Source organism: Bemisia tabaci, chromosome 9, assembly GCF_918797505.1.
Source record: "Bemisia tabaci chromosome 9, PGI_BMITA_v3".
NCBI classification, from domain to species: domain Eukaryota; kingdom Metazoa; phylum Arthropoda; class Insecta; order Hemiptera; family Aleyrodidae; genus Bemisia; species Bemisia tabaci.
In genome coordinates this window covers 9,113,290-9,127,346 of record NC_092801.1, presented here as the reverse complement: position 1 = coordinate 9,127,346, position 14,057 = coordinate 9,113,290, and the positions used below count along the sequence as shown (strand labels likewise).

General features: G+C 38.5%; 2 protein-coding genes across 11 annotated transcripts in view; one reads left to right on the top strand and one right to left on the bottom strand.

The window, feature by feature from the left end:
* LOC109030939 (uncharacterized) overlaps nucleotides 1-14,057 on the bottom strand; it is an 88,680-nt gene that overhangs the window by 56,742 nt on the left and 17,881 nt on the right. Inside the window, exon 1 of one of the 10 annotated variants that reach the window (XM_072304179.1) lies at nucleotides 3,856-4,804. The exons of the other annotated variants lie outside the window; for them this stretch is intronic. The gene's annotated coding sequence lies outside the window, so the exon portion shown is untranslated. Of the gene's footprint in view, nucleotides 1-3,855; nucleotides 4,805-14,057 lie in introns of those variants that run through there. 10 annotated transcript variants of the gene reach the window in all.
* LOC140225399 (uncharacterized) lies at nucleotides 1,542-13,348 on the top strand. Its single transcript, XM_072304189.1, has 4 exons — nucleotides 1,542-2,025; nucleotides 9,907-9,978; nucleotides 11,798-11,962; nucleotides 12,412-13,348. The coding sequence occupies exons 1-4, from the start codon at nucleotides 1,954-1,956 to the stop codon at nucleotides 12,886-12,888; spliced, it is 786 nt and encodes a 261-aa protein (XP_072160290.1). The 5' UTR covers nucleotides 1,542-1,953; the 3' UTR covers nucleotides 12,889-13,348.

Here is a 14,057-nt window from a genome sequence, read left to right as displayed (position 1 = left end):
TCGCCACTTGCAAGGGGCTTCTTTGTAAGAATTTTGACCTGAAGACAACGGTCGAATAACAGCAGTACTCCATACAATACACGGTGTGCCTGAACGAGTTAAACATTTTTTATACGTCCAAATCGAAAAATCGTTATATTTTTAACTACAATGTCTCTTGAATCGTTTAAGCCAAAAAAAAAAAAAAAAAAATTCCGTCGAGATTCTGGAACGCAAAGCCGCTTTAAAAGTATTCTGGGGCTATTCTAGCTAAATCACCGGTAGTAAATCCCGTTATATTATTAAAAAGAAATTGACTCCATAGTTTAATTCCTTAGTTTCTTGAATACGATTATTTTAAGAACTTAAACATTTATACCACCAATTTTAGACATGGGGTGATTTCCTGAGAGCCGATAATATCACGAATTTCTCATAGAACCCTTCAACAGTGGCTTGCTTTTTTGGCAGCCGATTCGGCCATCGAACCGGAGTTTAAATGGAAGCTGATAATAACCCAAAGCTCTGAGAAAAATTTTGAGATGAGTATAAGAACGGTTTGTTGTAAGTAACGAGGAGAGGCGGGCAAAGCGGCTAAAATCCGATTTAATTTTTACAGTTTTTCTGTTGAATTAATGTTGCCGCGGGCTTCTGACTGTGTCCACACATAGTTTCTTTTCAGCATATCGATACATGAGTATTTACACACGTAGAATCTAATTTTCACGTCGGGGAGTCGACATATTTTGATTTTTTCGATTTTATACGGAAAATTGATGGTTTTTCGGGATTGAAATTATTATTGTTTCATGAAAAATAAATGCACCCAAAATGACTATAGCATATTGATTTCTTACACATTTGCACTCACAAAATTGGTTGGTAAATTCAACGAGTGGGTGCATCGACCTGGTATATCAAGTTTCTGCAATTTTTTACGGCAAATCAGTAGACTTTCGGGATGTAGATTGCTTACTTTCAATTCATGAATGAATAAAGCAACGACATGGTTGAACTTCTTTGCATGGAAAGACGTTTAAAATAACAAAATCAAGACGTCTTTAATGCAATTGCATTTATATCGAGTCAATTTCTTTTAAATAATATAACGGGATTTTTACTACCGGTGATTTGGGTATTTTAGCCCCAGAATACCTTTAAATCGATTTTATCTTCTAGGAGTTCGACAGAATTTTTCCTTTCTTTGCTTAAATTATTCCGTAGCACTTTTCTTCAAGAATCTGATAAGATTTTGCTTGAGGCAGATCAAAAAACTTAAATTCGATCGAATAGCTTTCTACATTCACAATACACGGTCTCGTCAAGGTGCGTCTTTGACCTCGTAGTGTTGGATCGTGAATTCTCTTGTTGTGCTATTTGCCTGTTTTGAAATCTCTGTAAATGAAAACTAAAGGGGTTGATATGTGCGAGTTAATGACGCGCCTTATCAACACATTGTGTTGGAGTTCACTGCTTGTTTTTATTTTTTCCTCTTTTTTTAATTTTTCCTTATTTTAATTATTTATTTTTTAGAAAAATGGCTGGCCTACCAGCATGAGACAAACCCTAGAATTAATTGCCGTCCCGATTTCTCATATCATATATGTTTGTCTGTAAAACCGGGACGGTCAAGTTCTCTGGTTTATTGCCGTCCGAATGGAACCCTCCCAAGGGTTTTTTTGTGGGATGATAAACACACATACAGACACCCACATCTGCATTTCTATCATTGGTGCGGCGTGGCGCGTTTCTCTTTGCCTCCGGCAGACACAGCGGTGGATGATAGAGCTTTGCTCGGAGGGGGGTTTGAAGGGGGAGGGAAAGGAGGGGAGTGATTGCTTCGACGGGCGTTTTCCTGGCAGTAGTGTGCATCTATTTGCAGCCTTGTTCTCAACACGCCTGTATTCTCCGTCGCCAAAACCTCCCATTTTCTAAAATAGTTTTTCCTCAAAGTTTTGAAAACTCAACTTCATAATGCACGTTGCAGCCCTACCTGTATACCTCTTGGCATTCATCCTTACAATCTATTCAGTAGCAACCAATCAGGTAAGGGTCCGATTAATTTCGATGGTCTGAGTGCGTGAACGAAATTTGAAAACTGTTGAAATGTGACGAGACTGGACCGAGTTTTCGGAAAGGAACAAACCCATATTTTCGAAAAAATGGAGTTAAGAATGTTTTTGAGTTCCGATAGCCGCGTATTTTTTCCTGCCAAAAACTAAAAGTCGAAAAACAGAAATTAGTTTGTGAAAAGAGGAGATAAAGTTTTTTTTCTACATTGAGCCTTATGCAGGAGTAAGACTTCAAACCTCTTTTTCTGCGTGTGGGTTGGTTCCTTTCTGATGAACTCGGTCCAATCTAGGTCTTCATAATATACTAGGGGGCTATGCCTTCTGGCCGCCACGCGGCCCAACCCCCAGAGGGCACTTCGCATTCTCTTATGGGCCCGCTTCGACAAAAGAACGACCCCAAAAAAATGAAAAGGTTTTCATACCCGACTCTCATTTATCTCCCTCTGGACGGGAGCAATTGGACCAATAAAAATCGAATGAAAAAATCGGCATTTATTTCAAACTTCACGCCAAGATCGAAACGAAACGGAACAGAGCGTTTCGTCGCTTTTGAATATAGTCCATAGCAAAGGAGCATACCTTCGATTCACTTACCCTACTAACAGACCAAGATTTAACAATTCCCGCTTACTTCAAATTTTGGCCCCCTTTCTAAGCTTTCTAGTCTCCTTTAATATACCTAAAACAAGCAGTGAACACCAACACAAACTGTTGATAAGGCGCGTCATTAACCCGTACATATCAACCCCATTAGTTTTTATTTCAAGATATTTCAAAATAGGCAAGCAGCACAACAAGAGTATTCACGATCCAACACATGCCAACACTGCGAGGTCAACGGCGCACCTTGACGAGACCATGTATTGAGAATGTAGAAAGCCATTCGAACGAGTTTAAGTTTTTTGATCTGCCTCAAGCAAAATCTTATCAGATTCTTGCAGATAAGTTCTACGGAATAATTTAAGCGAAGAAATGAAAAATTATGTCGAACTCCTGAAAGATAAACTCGATTTAAAGGTATTTTGGGGCTAAAATACACAAATCACCGGTAGTATAAAGCCCGTTATACTATTGAAAAGAAATTGACTCGATATAAATGCAATTGCATTCAATATATCTTAATTTTGTTATTTTAAACGTCTTTCCATGCAAAGAAGTTCAACCATGTCCATGCTTTATTCATTCATGAATTGAAAGTAAGCAATCTACATCCTGAAAATCTACCGATTTGCCGTGAAAAAATCGCAGAAACTTGATATACCAGGTCGATGTACCCACTCGTTGAATTTAACAATCAATTTCGTGGGTGCATATATGTAAAAGTCAATATGCTATAGTCATTTTGGGTGCATTTATTTTTCATGAAACAATAATAAGTAATTTCCATCCCGAAAACCCACCAATTTTCCGTATAAAATTGAAAAATCTAAATATGTCGACTCCCTGTCGTGAAAATTAGATTCTACGTGTAAAAATACGTATGTATCAATATACTGAACAGAGCACAAACAAAAATAAAAATGACACTGAACATCTCCAGCAGGGCTTCTTGATAATCAGAAAACAAAAATTCTGAAAGCTTGACACTTTTGACCCACAATTTTTAGATTGATACACTAATGAGGTCTGGAAAGCTGTTGAAATGCCTTGATTTCCAAACTTCTATTACTCAAGCAGCCTACATTTCATTAAATTTCAATTCCATAGTGAAATTATTTCTATTACATTGTTGCGTTGAGAATGTTGCCTATTTACTCATTGAAGGAACAATTTTTAGAGCAATTAATTTGAAATTAGTACCTACCCACCGAAGTTGTAATTCATCATTGGATTGCCCATCATTCTAACACACGAAACTCACTTTGTTGATTGTTTAAAATCGGCTTCATTGACCAAATGATGTAAATATTTTGTAATATCACGTTAAAAAATTACAATTTTTCTGCAGTCAATAGCAATTTTATTCAAATATATATCATTGCAATATGCTACTTGGGCACTTCACCCATATTTCATGTCGTATTTCTTTTCAGGGATATCTACATTTGAGTAGATTTTGATATTGAAAACTTATCTCCTTTTAAAACTAAGAGAGCGTTGAAATAATTATCACTTACCATGTACAACTTTCTGCTAAATTTGCCTCAGTTGATGCTCTCACAAGTTGAGTTGTAAAGTCAATTCAGCCATAGCTTTCCGAATAAAATTTCTTCTTCGATCTAACAATTACTGATTAATCGTCGAAATAGCTTTGAACTGTTTAATTAAAAATGACACCCAAGGATGTGAAAAGATATGACGGATCCGAGAAACTTTGCTACACAGCATGGAGGTATCCACTTCATAACTGAGCATTGAATGAATTACATTTTGCAATTAGGAACCACTATTTCTGGTCCATTTTAGAAACAGAATACATGCTATTGGTTTCCCTATGCAGATATGTGCTTTTATGGGAGAGCCAGAGGTAATGGTTCCTTATTGCAAGATATAATCCAATTCATTCACAAGTGGGTGACTTCATTTGGTAAAATAACAGTCTTTTTGCAAAAATGAGATGATATAAACCCCAAAAAACCCAAAAACTTGGGTAAAGGAACTCCGGGCAAGTCACCATCCTCTTGCCAAAAACCTCCAAAAGCTCTTCTTTGTTCCCCTCTTCAGTGGAAAAAGAAAATATCACACTATGATAGTTTCCATTTCTGTCATAGAGTACCCCAAGCGGACCAAAGAACGGAACTCTTACAATTAGTCGATTACACATTTAACTATTTAACAAAATCTCCAGGAGGTCACACACAGGCTGGCAGCCCCTCGTCGGACCAAAACGCACACCGTACCATTTTTTCCTTGTAGGTATGTGCCTCCAAAGTACATGAAGTGACTCTTTGAGGGGCGGGTAAGTTTGATTGAAATTCACGTTGTCTTCTGAAAATGAGCTAAAATTTTTACCTTGAAGAAGAAGAAAATCGAGTTATCATTTTCTTCCATACACGGTAGGTATGCCTATGAGAGGCACCAGGATCGCCTTCCAAAATTATTGATGCAACCCGCACGACTCCGAAGTCAGCGGAAACTTTCGTGAAGCGTCTCCCAAGATTTTCCCCACACAATAATCCCCTTCAAAAATGAATGATGCAACAAGCGCGTCCTGTATGACCGCGAAAGCTCCTCAGATGAGCAGTCTTTTGGTCTGGTCGGAAAAATATTCAAACTTTTTCGTCGTCTCTTCTCATTTCCCGCACTGACGGAGGCGAAATTTGTTGGAAAGCATGACGCGCCCGGCCCAATGCGTAAAAAAAGTGCGAATAGAATGTGGCCATCCGCTATGAATGATCGTTAAGGAATACTTGTACAACAAAGACGGTACTGTTTCTTTGGAAGTGTACAATGCCTCCTCGTAGTCATTATTGACTTTTTGCATTCTGATCCTGTACTATCAGTTCGGAAGTTGGCCTCATTCTCAGTGAGCCCGAACATCTGTTTCTTAAATATTTTCAGCAGTGTGACAAAATGAAAATGTGAACGAACATGGGAACGAGTCGGGCCTAGCCAAGTGAAGGACGATTTTTTTCATTCCATCATAAACGATGCTAAGAGCGACTGCAGATGTGCTCAATTCAGTGTTTCAGATTCCTCAGTGGATTTACAAGTTGGCAGAAATGCAAAAAGTAATTTCTCAGATTTATTGGTGGATTTAAAACTTCAAAAATACTGCAAGAAGTAGACGCAAATTGCAGTGTCCAATCTATATGTATCAACAGGTTGATCCTCAGTGAGAGCATTGGGCCGGGCGCGTCATGCTTTCCAACAAATTTCGCCTCCGTCAGTGCGGGAAATGAGAAGAGACGACGAAAAATAAAGTTTGAATATAGTTCCGACCAGACCAAAAGACTGCTCATCTGAGGAGCTTTCGCGGTCATACAGGACGCGCTTGTTGCATCATTCATTTTTGAAGGGGATTATTGTGTGGGGAAAATCTTGGGAGACGCTTCACGAAAGTTTCCGCTGACTTCGGAGTCGTGCGGGTTGCATCAATAATTTTGGAAGGCGATCCTGGTGCCTCTCATAGGCATACCTACCGTGTATGGAAGAAAATGATAACTCGATTTTCTTCTTCTTCAAGGTAAAAATTTTAGCTCATTTTCAGAAGACAACGTGAATTTCAATCAAACTTACCCGCCCCTCAAAGAGTCACTTCATGTACTTTGGAGGCACATACCTACAAGGAAAAAATGGTACGGTGTGCGTTTTGGTCCGATGAGGGGCTGCCAGCCTGTCTGTGACCTCCTGGAGATTTTGTTAAATAGGTAAATGTGTAAACGACTAATTGTAAGAGTTCCGTTCTTTGGTCCGCTTGGGGTACTCTATGACAGAAATGGAAACTATCGTAGTGATATTTTCTTTTTCCACTGAAGAGGGGAACAAAGAAGAGCTTTTGGAGGTTTTTGGCAAGATGATGGTGACTTGCCCGGAGTTCCTTTACCCAAGTTTTTGGGTTTTTTGGGGTTTTCAATATTACTACTAGCGATTTCTGCCCACTTTCAAATTATGTATTGCACGTATCGTCACCTTCCGGCCAAAGTATTACAAGCGCCATTTTTACCGAAATTGAGTTATGAACAGAATCGAAATACCGTATGGGGGACTGATTTCATAGGTTTAGCAATCCTGCGGACCCCAGTTGATAACCCCTGCCTTATGGAGTAAAGGAGATGGTCATCGGGCGTATGAACCACTAAATGGAAGGGCAGACAGGGCTCTAAGCTGTAGTGGAAGCAACCTGTCTAGGAGAGGAAACTCCGAAAACAAGCACTGGTCCTCCAGGTTGGGGGTTGAGTCTTCGGGCTAACTCCCCGATACTGGGATATAGAAAAACTGTAAAAGACCCAACAATTCCCTCGGTACAAACGGAAATAAACAGATTGATCGGAAAAAATTACGAAAAAGGATGATTGTTTTTGGAACTGGGGTTATACGAGGAATTTCTACAAAAATGACGGAAGTGGTATCGGAGATAGGGAGTCGCGGATTTGATGTCGCAGTATTAACGGAAACCAAGAAAAAGGACAAGGCTCTGTGAGTGTGCACGACTACGATTTGTTTTATAGTGGCGTGGAAAAAGATCAGCGAGCGCAGCAGGGTGTTGCAATTCTTAGCAATTCAAGAGCTTACGGAAGTGCATCACTACATGGGAAGCTGTTAACCTCCGAATGATATAGATAAATATGACAGTGTTTGGCCATAAATTGGGAGTTTATGGAGTCAACGAAGATTCTACCTACTGTCGCAGTGAAGGACCAATTTTTTGAAGAATTGAACGAGGAGATTAGCAAGATTGGATCCAGGAGGGAAATCATTGTGTTGGGAGATCCGAATGATAAAGTAGGACGACAAGTTAAAAGTACACTGAAAGAAAAAAAAAACTGCTAAAATCAACACATGAAATAGTGAAAAAAGGTGACAACTCATCAAAATATATTAAGAACACCGGGTTGATTTAACTAATTTGGTGATTTGTCACCGTATTTTAGCAATTTTTTTTTTTTTCAGTGTAAGATCGTCGGCCCTTTCCGAGAGGCGACAATAAATGATGACGGAGTTCGTATCATTGACGTATGTGAGCAAAGGGAGATGAAGGTGCTCAATGGGTTCTACCAACACAAAGATATCCATACAACCGTCTTACCCTCTGTTTTATTCAATCTACCTTTTGTCCAAACAAATCATTCTCTCTAACACATTCAATCCCTACCGTATGTTCACTTTGTTTGTTTTCCATTACCCAGTCTCTGGTCATAGGAAGTCGCTCTGCCGGGTATCAGAGCGTGAAAATGGTGATGGGTTCTCACCCTCTCTCTACTCAACTACTCTTTTTTATCAATCCCTCACCTTTTTTCCATGTTTTTAGTTTTTTCTTTTTCACACCTCTAAAGTCGGTAACTAGTCACCTGTAACCTTCTCTCTACACTATCACACTAGTCTAAAGTTGGCTGCAGGTGCTTAGACACAAAGCCATAAAACAACAGAAAAAAAAAAAAAAAAAAAAAAAGATATCCATAAATGTACTTGGGTCCAGTCCACTCGCGGGTTAAAGTCAATCATTGATTATGTGGTAGTCAGGCAAGACACGGAGATGAAGATTCAGCAAGTTAGAGTGTGGAGAGGTCTTTCTTGCGGCAGTGATCATTGCTTCCTCGGGGCGATAATAGCTTTCCCAGTGAAAGAGAACCAGGAGAGCCATAGAGAAAAAAAAGGAGGTGTTTGTATTTCGGGCATCTTGGAATTTTTCATAGAGTATCTATAGCTTTGATGACGTCATTGGGTACAGCGACGTTTTTATCCTGTCGATTTTCTTGGAAATGGTGTAATTTAAGGGAAAAAGTCATTCTATAAAAAGTGCTTGAAATTATATAAAGAGTTGATTTAAGTAAAAAAATCGGACATTATGGTCCGTTTTTACAGCGTCAACATAACCCTCAACGAGCGTCTTGTTTACATTGATGACGTAGGTGGGTACAAATCCTCAAGATGCAAACACCTCCTTTTTTTTCTCTATGCAGGAGAGCAGGCAAGCACGAAAGCAGGTTCACAGACAAAGGTAGGAGTATGGTTAACTAAGGACGGAAATTTGGATCGGGCCACTAAAGATCGGAATGTGCAAGGCAGGAAAGCTATCGCGATGCTGAATGGGGTTCTCTGGGACCAGAGCATCTCCGAGGAGACCAAAAGAAAAATTTACAACGTCATCGTGAGGAGTATCGTAACTTACGGGAGTGAGGTCTGGCAACTCAAGAAAAGAACTGAAGACATGCTAAGGGCAACTGAGAGATGGACTTTTGGCGAAGGTCTGCTGGGATATCGAGAAGAGAGCGTATCCGCAATGAAAAGGTACGCGAGATAATGGGTGTGGAGAAGGACATCGTGCACGATATCAGGTCCAAGCAGTTGGTCTGGTATGGGCATGTGCGAAGGATGGCAGACGACCGGTTGCCCAAGCAGGTCTTCGATTGGGTTCCTCCCGGAAGGCGACGGCGTAGACGTCCTGTGAAAGGTTGGCGACAAGGGGTGGAGGAGGAGATCAGAAGGTACCAATCGCCTGATGATCTCTGGGAGAATAGGGGGCAATGGCAATTGGGCGTCGCAGAGCGCGAGGCGGCGCTATTAAAGCGGCTTTATGTATTAACATACGAAAAAAATAATTTTTTTTAGAACAAAAATGTAGAAATATGAACTAAAAATGATTAAAGTTGATGTACTTTCGTATCGCAAGCGTCATTTGGGAGAGAAGTATTACCAGCGCTAAGTTCGGCTGCGGCCTACCTACCTTCTGACTATTAACAAGTTTTGTTACAGCAACCCTCGGAATGACTTGAAGCGTAAATTATTTTCGCACGTACAAATGCATCTCATTATTTCGAATATAATTTTTTTTTTTGTAGAAAAATGAATAAATTTGGAAAACACTCCTTTGAAGTTGTGGACAGGGTTTTCACAAAAAATACATCCAACACAGGTAAACGCGTCTAATGCACCTACCCCTTCCTCCCCTCCGAGGCTCCGACACGACTATTTATTGGTTCTTATTGATGTTTTAAAACGGATGATAGGGGGGCGGCAAAATACAGGCGGCCCATGGGCGGCAAATAGGTTAATCCGGCCCTGGTGACTTCCGTCGTTTTTTTCCAGCAATGTCCTCTGAAATAATATTAAACCACATATTTCTCATATCTCAGGTGAACATGATTTGAAATAACATGCATGCCTACATTAAAATAGAAGTGCAGTCATCACATCGAACAAACGCGAAAAGTCAACAAATTGTATTTAACTTTTTCATTCATTGGTTTTTCAGGCAAATGGATTTATAGATGTAAATGTAGACGCCGGCGAGGATGATTCAACACCATATCTACGCCCCCTTATGGTATGGCAATCTTCAAATTGCGTAATTATCTCACTCAAGTAGCATTGTTTCTATAGAATTTTACTCCTATCAAAACTATAGAATTTTACTCCTATCAAAAATCTCAGGATCGTCCATATCGTGTCGTATTACGCGGTCTTCCTATTTCAACCCCCGGCTCTCTTATAGCAGAATTTCTCAAAAAACATGGACATGATCCAGTTCGTATTCACTTACTTAGACATTGGAAAACCAAAGAGCCCATTCCATTACGTGAAATTGACTTAAAAAAAGCGCCATCTAACAGTTTTGTTTTAAACATTAAATCATTCTTCTGTGAAAATCAACATTTTAAAATCTCTTTTGAATCTCCGCGACCTAAAAGACATGTAATTCAATGCCTAAACTGCCAAAAATATGGTCACTCTCGCAACTTCTGCGCCCGTAAACCAATTTGTGTAAAATGTGGTCAACCTCACAAATCTGAACTTTGTGATAAACCTAAGGAGGCCCCCCCCTACCTGTGCTCTCTGCGGTACCACCGGTCATACTGCAAATTACAAAGGATGCTCTATCTATCAGGCCATTAGGAAGAAACGTCTCGCAGACAAAAAACCAACTTTTGTCAATCATCAACAAGTTTTTCAAAATCAACTTAGTCCAAACAAAGGCAAGACATATGCCGCCGCAACAGCTTCAAGAGGAGAAGCCATGAACGCTCCAACACCAGACATTATCAATCTATTATCTAAATCGCAGTCTCAAATCAATCAATTAGTCAAACAAATTTCAAATCTATGTTCTCTTTTAACTCAATTTCTCTCGGCACACATTCACCCTTGAAATGCCTGTTCACTATCACTTAATAATATCCTAAAGACTTATAAAGTCTTATAAATCTTTTCTTTCAAGTAGTAAGAAACTTCTCTGTCGTTTCTTGTATACTAATTTACCTTATTGTATAGATATTGTATATAATTCCTTTGGAAGTTTACAAAATAAAAACTTTATAAAAAAAAAAAGAAGCATTGCACAAAATCGCGTAAAAGTCGCGATTTTTTGCAATGCCACTGAGGAAGGGGCAACATACAATCCTCTCTTTTTTACAGCGTTGCCATATTGAAAAATAATCACCATACAACACTGTAATTTAATTCGTATTTTTCTGCACTATCATGCAACGCTATTGGATAATTTACTGGCCTCAAGTCCTCATTTTCATACTACTGGTTCTGAATAATTTTAACTTGATTTTCTTCGCGGAAGAAATAAAGTGGAGGTGAAGTTCTAAGCTGCGCGCTGTACTAGTTTTCTATTTGAGATTCTCTTCGAATCCATGCAATTTATTGACGTGATTTATTTTAAGTTGTTTTATTTGTTGTGGTGAGCAAAAAAACCCGAAATGCTTTCGTAATAAAATATTTTAGGAAAAAGAGAGGGGCGGAAAAAAAGGTGTTCTAAGTTCGTAGTGTTATACTAACCTTTTCCCCCGTTTTAATTGACGTGATTTTAGTTGTTTTATTCGCCGTGGTGAGCGATAAAAAACCCCGAAAAGCTTTTATGAGAAAGATGTGAGAAAGTGAGCCGGTACGGCAGTTTTATATAGCGTAATCTGATATTTCTTAAAAAACAGTTAAAATAATTTCAAACTGTTTTACCTGATATATCTATATTCTACTTGAAACTGTTGTAAATTTTCCCATCTCTGAGTTTTGTAACAATAATACAACAATAACTATTTCTGATGCTTAATAACCGAGTTGAACCGATGTACCTAGCGGTTGAAACTAAAAAATCTTTCAGTTTCTTTTTTAACTTGTTTTGTTTACCTCTTGGACAGGCACCAGGTGATGACTATGCCAACCTTAAGTCGAAAATAAGTAATCTGGAGAAAGCTCTCGCCATGAAAGAAGTGAAAATTCGTATACTAAACGAACAACTAAATGAAAAAAATAGTCTTTATGAAAATCTTCTGGGAGAAAATGGAGTTCTTAAAAAAGAAAAGGTAAGTCATAACTGTTTTTATTTTTTACCAATTACAGTTTTTGAAAACCTGAATTAAAAAAAAAGTTTACGAGTTCACAATTGGACATATTTCTATCAAACAGAACTAAGCGCCAATTTGAGTTCCTTTTGAGGAGTTTAGAATCCCAGGTAGCGCGTTCTGTCAAACTGACCTAAGCGCCATGGAAAAGCATTGCGAGTATAGGACGGAATAAGCCGGACGCCCGATTCCGCCGCCAATCCAAGCCCCCCTCTACCTTCCTCACCCTATGGCGCTCAGGTCCGTTTGTCCGTAAATGAAAACTAAAGGGGTTGATTTGTGCGAGTTAATGACGCGCCTTATCAACACATTGTGTTGGAGTTCACTGCTTTTTTTTATTTTCATTGGTCTAATTTTTTAAAAAAAATACACAGTTTATGTGATTTTCCTTTTTCTACGAATTTCCACAGATGAACTACCAAAAGGAAGTAACGCTTATCTATGCAATGGATATCATTGAAAAGTTTGAGAGTCAATACGGTCGTGAGTACAATGCCACCGGCACTGTTCGACGAGGTGATAACCTTAGGAGAGCAAAATGGACCTTCATTTTCAAAAATCGCAGGAATGAGACAGCAATCAAACACATCATAAACGAAATCAATGCGGATGGTACAAATGAAGAAAAAATAATAGATGGCATCGTGAAAATTGCTGAAGTAGTAAGTGAAAGAGAAAAGAAATTTGTGAAAGAAATTGTGGAGACGGGAACTTATTTAATCGCTCAAAAACATAAATTAATCATCCAAAGAAATCTGAATATGCCTATGATCTTTTTTGGAGACGTGCCCGAATTCGTAGTAAAGACAGCTACTGTATTAGAGAAGGCGTACGTCGAATATATTGTTACTAAAATTTCAGGAACATCTGATGGAAATGATGAGTAGGATTCACAGGGTATGAGGCTCGATACAAACCGTTAGGTTCGGCCCCCATATCCAGGCCAAAATGAGGCAACCCTGCTAAAAATGGTGAGTACAAATGAGTAGAAAATCAAAGTCATTCATTTGTACTCACCATTTATAGCAGGGATAAAGTTGGTATCTAGACACTTCGCCTAAAAATGTTCACCTACAAATTATTGGACCTAAAATTATTTTGCCTACTTCAATTTACGTACAAAATTAGACCTAAAACGTGTTTATCTCACCTACAATAGGAAATTGTGTCCAATCCCCCAAAGAAAATCCTAGAGTCTCCCCTGATCCTTGAATGTGCGGTAATTTTTCTATAGGGACTTTGACTAAGATGGAAAAAAAACCATCTAATTTGATATTGATTTTTATTGATGTTGAAACTGCGTTCCGAAATGTATATACTTTATCAATAAATCCTATGCATTGCCGCTTCTTGGTGTGTTATTTTACCATTTTATCATATCATTTATTCGGATGTTATTGATGTGACATATGCATAATTAAAAATTTAAAAACCTACATTCATACCTCAAACAGCTGATCGATGTTACTTTACAACTACAGAAACCCTCAAAAACATTTTTCGAGTAAAAAATCCGGTCGAGGATATTGACGTGTCACTTCCTTTTACTTAAAAACTTTCCCTTTTGCTTCTCCAAGAAGTTTGGTAAAATTATGCGATAGGCAAAAACTCCTATTGCCAATATATTGGAACGATATTACCACGTAAATATTTCCTTAAGTACATATATTGTTACAGTATTGCCAAAATATTTTTAAAATATATATTTAAGGAAATGTTTACGTAACAATATTGTTTCAATATTGAAAAAATTGCTACAATATTTCGTGTTGGGCAGGGATATTCACGAATGAGTTTTGGGTACTGTAGCATCGCTTCCGAAAGATTGGACTCCATGCTCCCTTAATTCATAATTTCCCGTTCATCTGGTCCGAGGTATCGGACTCCATGCTCGTTTTAATTGGAGTATTTTGTTTTAGTATTTTGTTTGAGCATAGCATCTGAGATATCAGACTCCATGCTAGGTTCAAAATATTATGCAGATTAGAATGATCATAGCATCCGAAACATCAGATATCTTACTCAATGTAAAATGAAATCCTCCAAAAAAACAAAA

Coding starts and splice junctions, on each gene's coding strand:
- LOC140225399 (XM_072304189.1), top strand. CDS start 1,954: ATGCACGTTGCAGCCCTACCTGTATACCTCTTGGCATTCATCCTTACA. Junction 2,026..9,906: donor ATTCAGTAGCAACCAATCAG/GTAAGGGTCCGA, acceptor TTGGTTTTTCAG/GCAAATGGATTTATAGATGT. Junction 11,963..12,411: donor GAGTTCTTAAAAAAGAAAAG/GTAAGTCATAAC, acceptor GAATTTCCACAG/ATGAACTACCAAAAGGAAGT.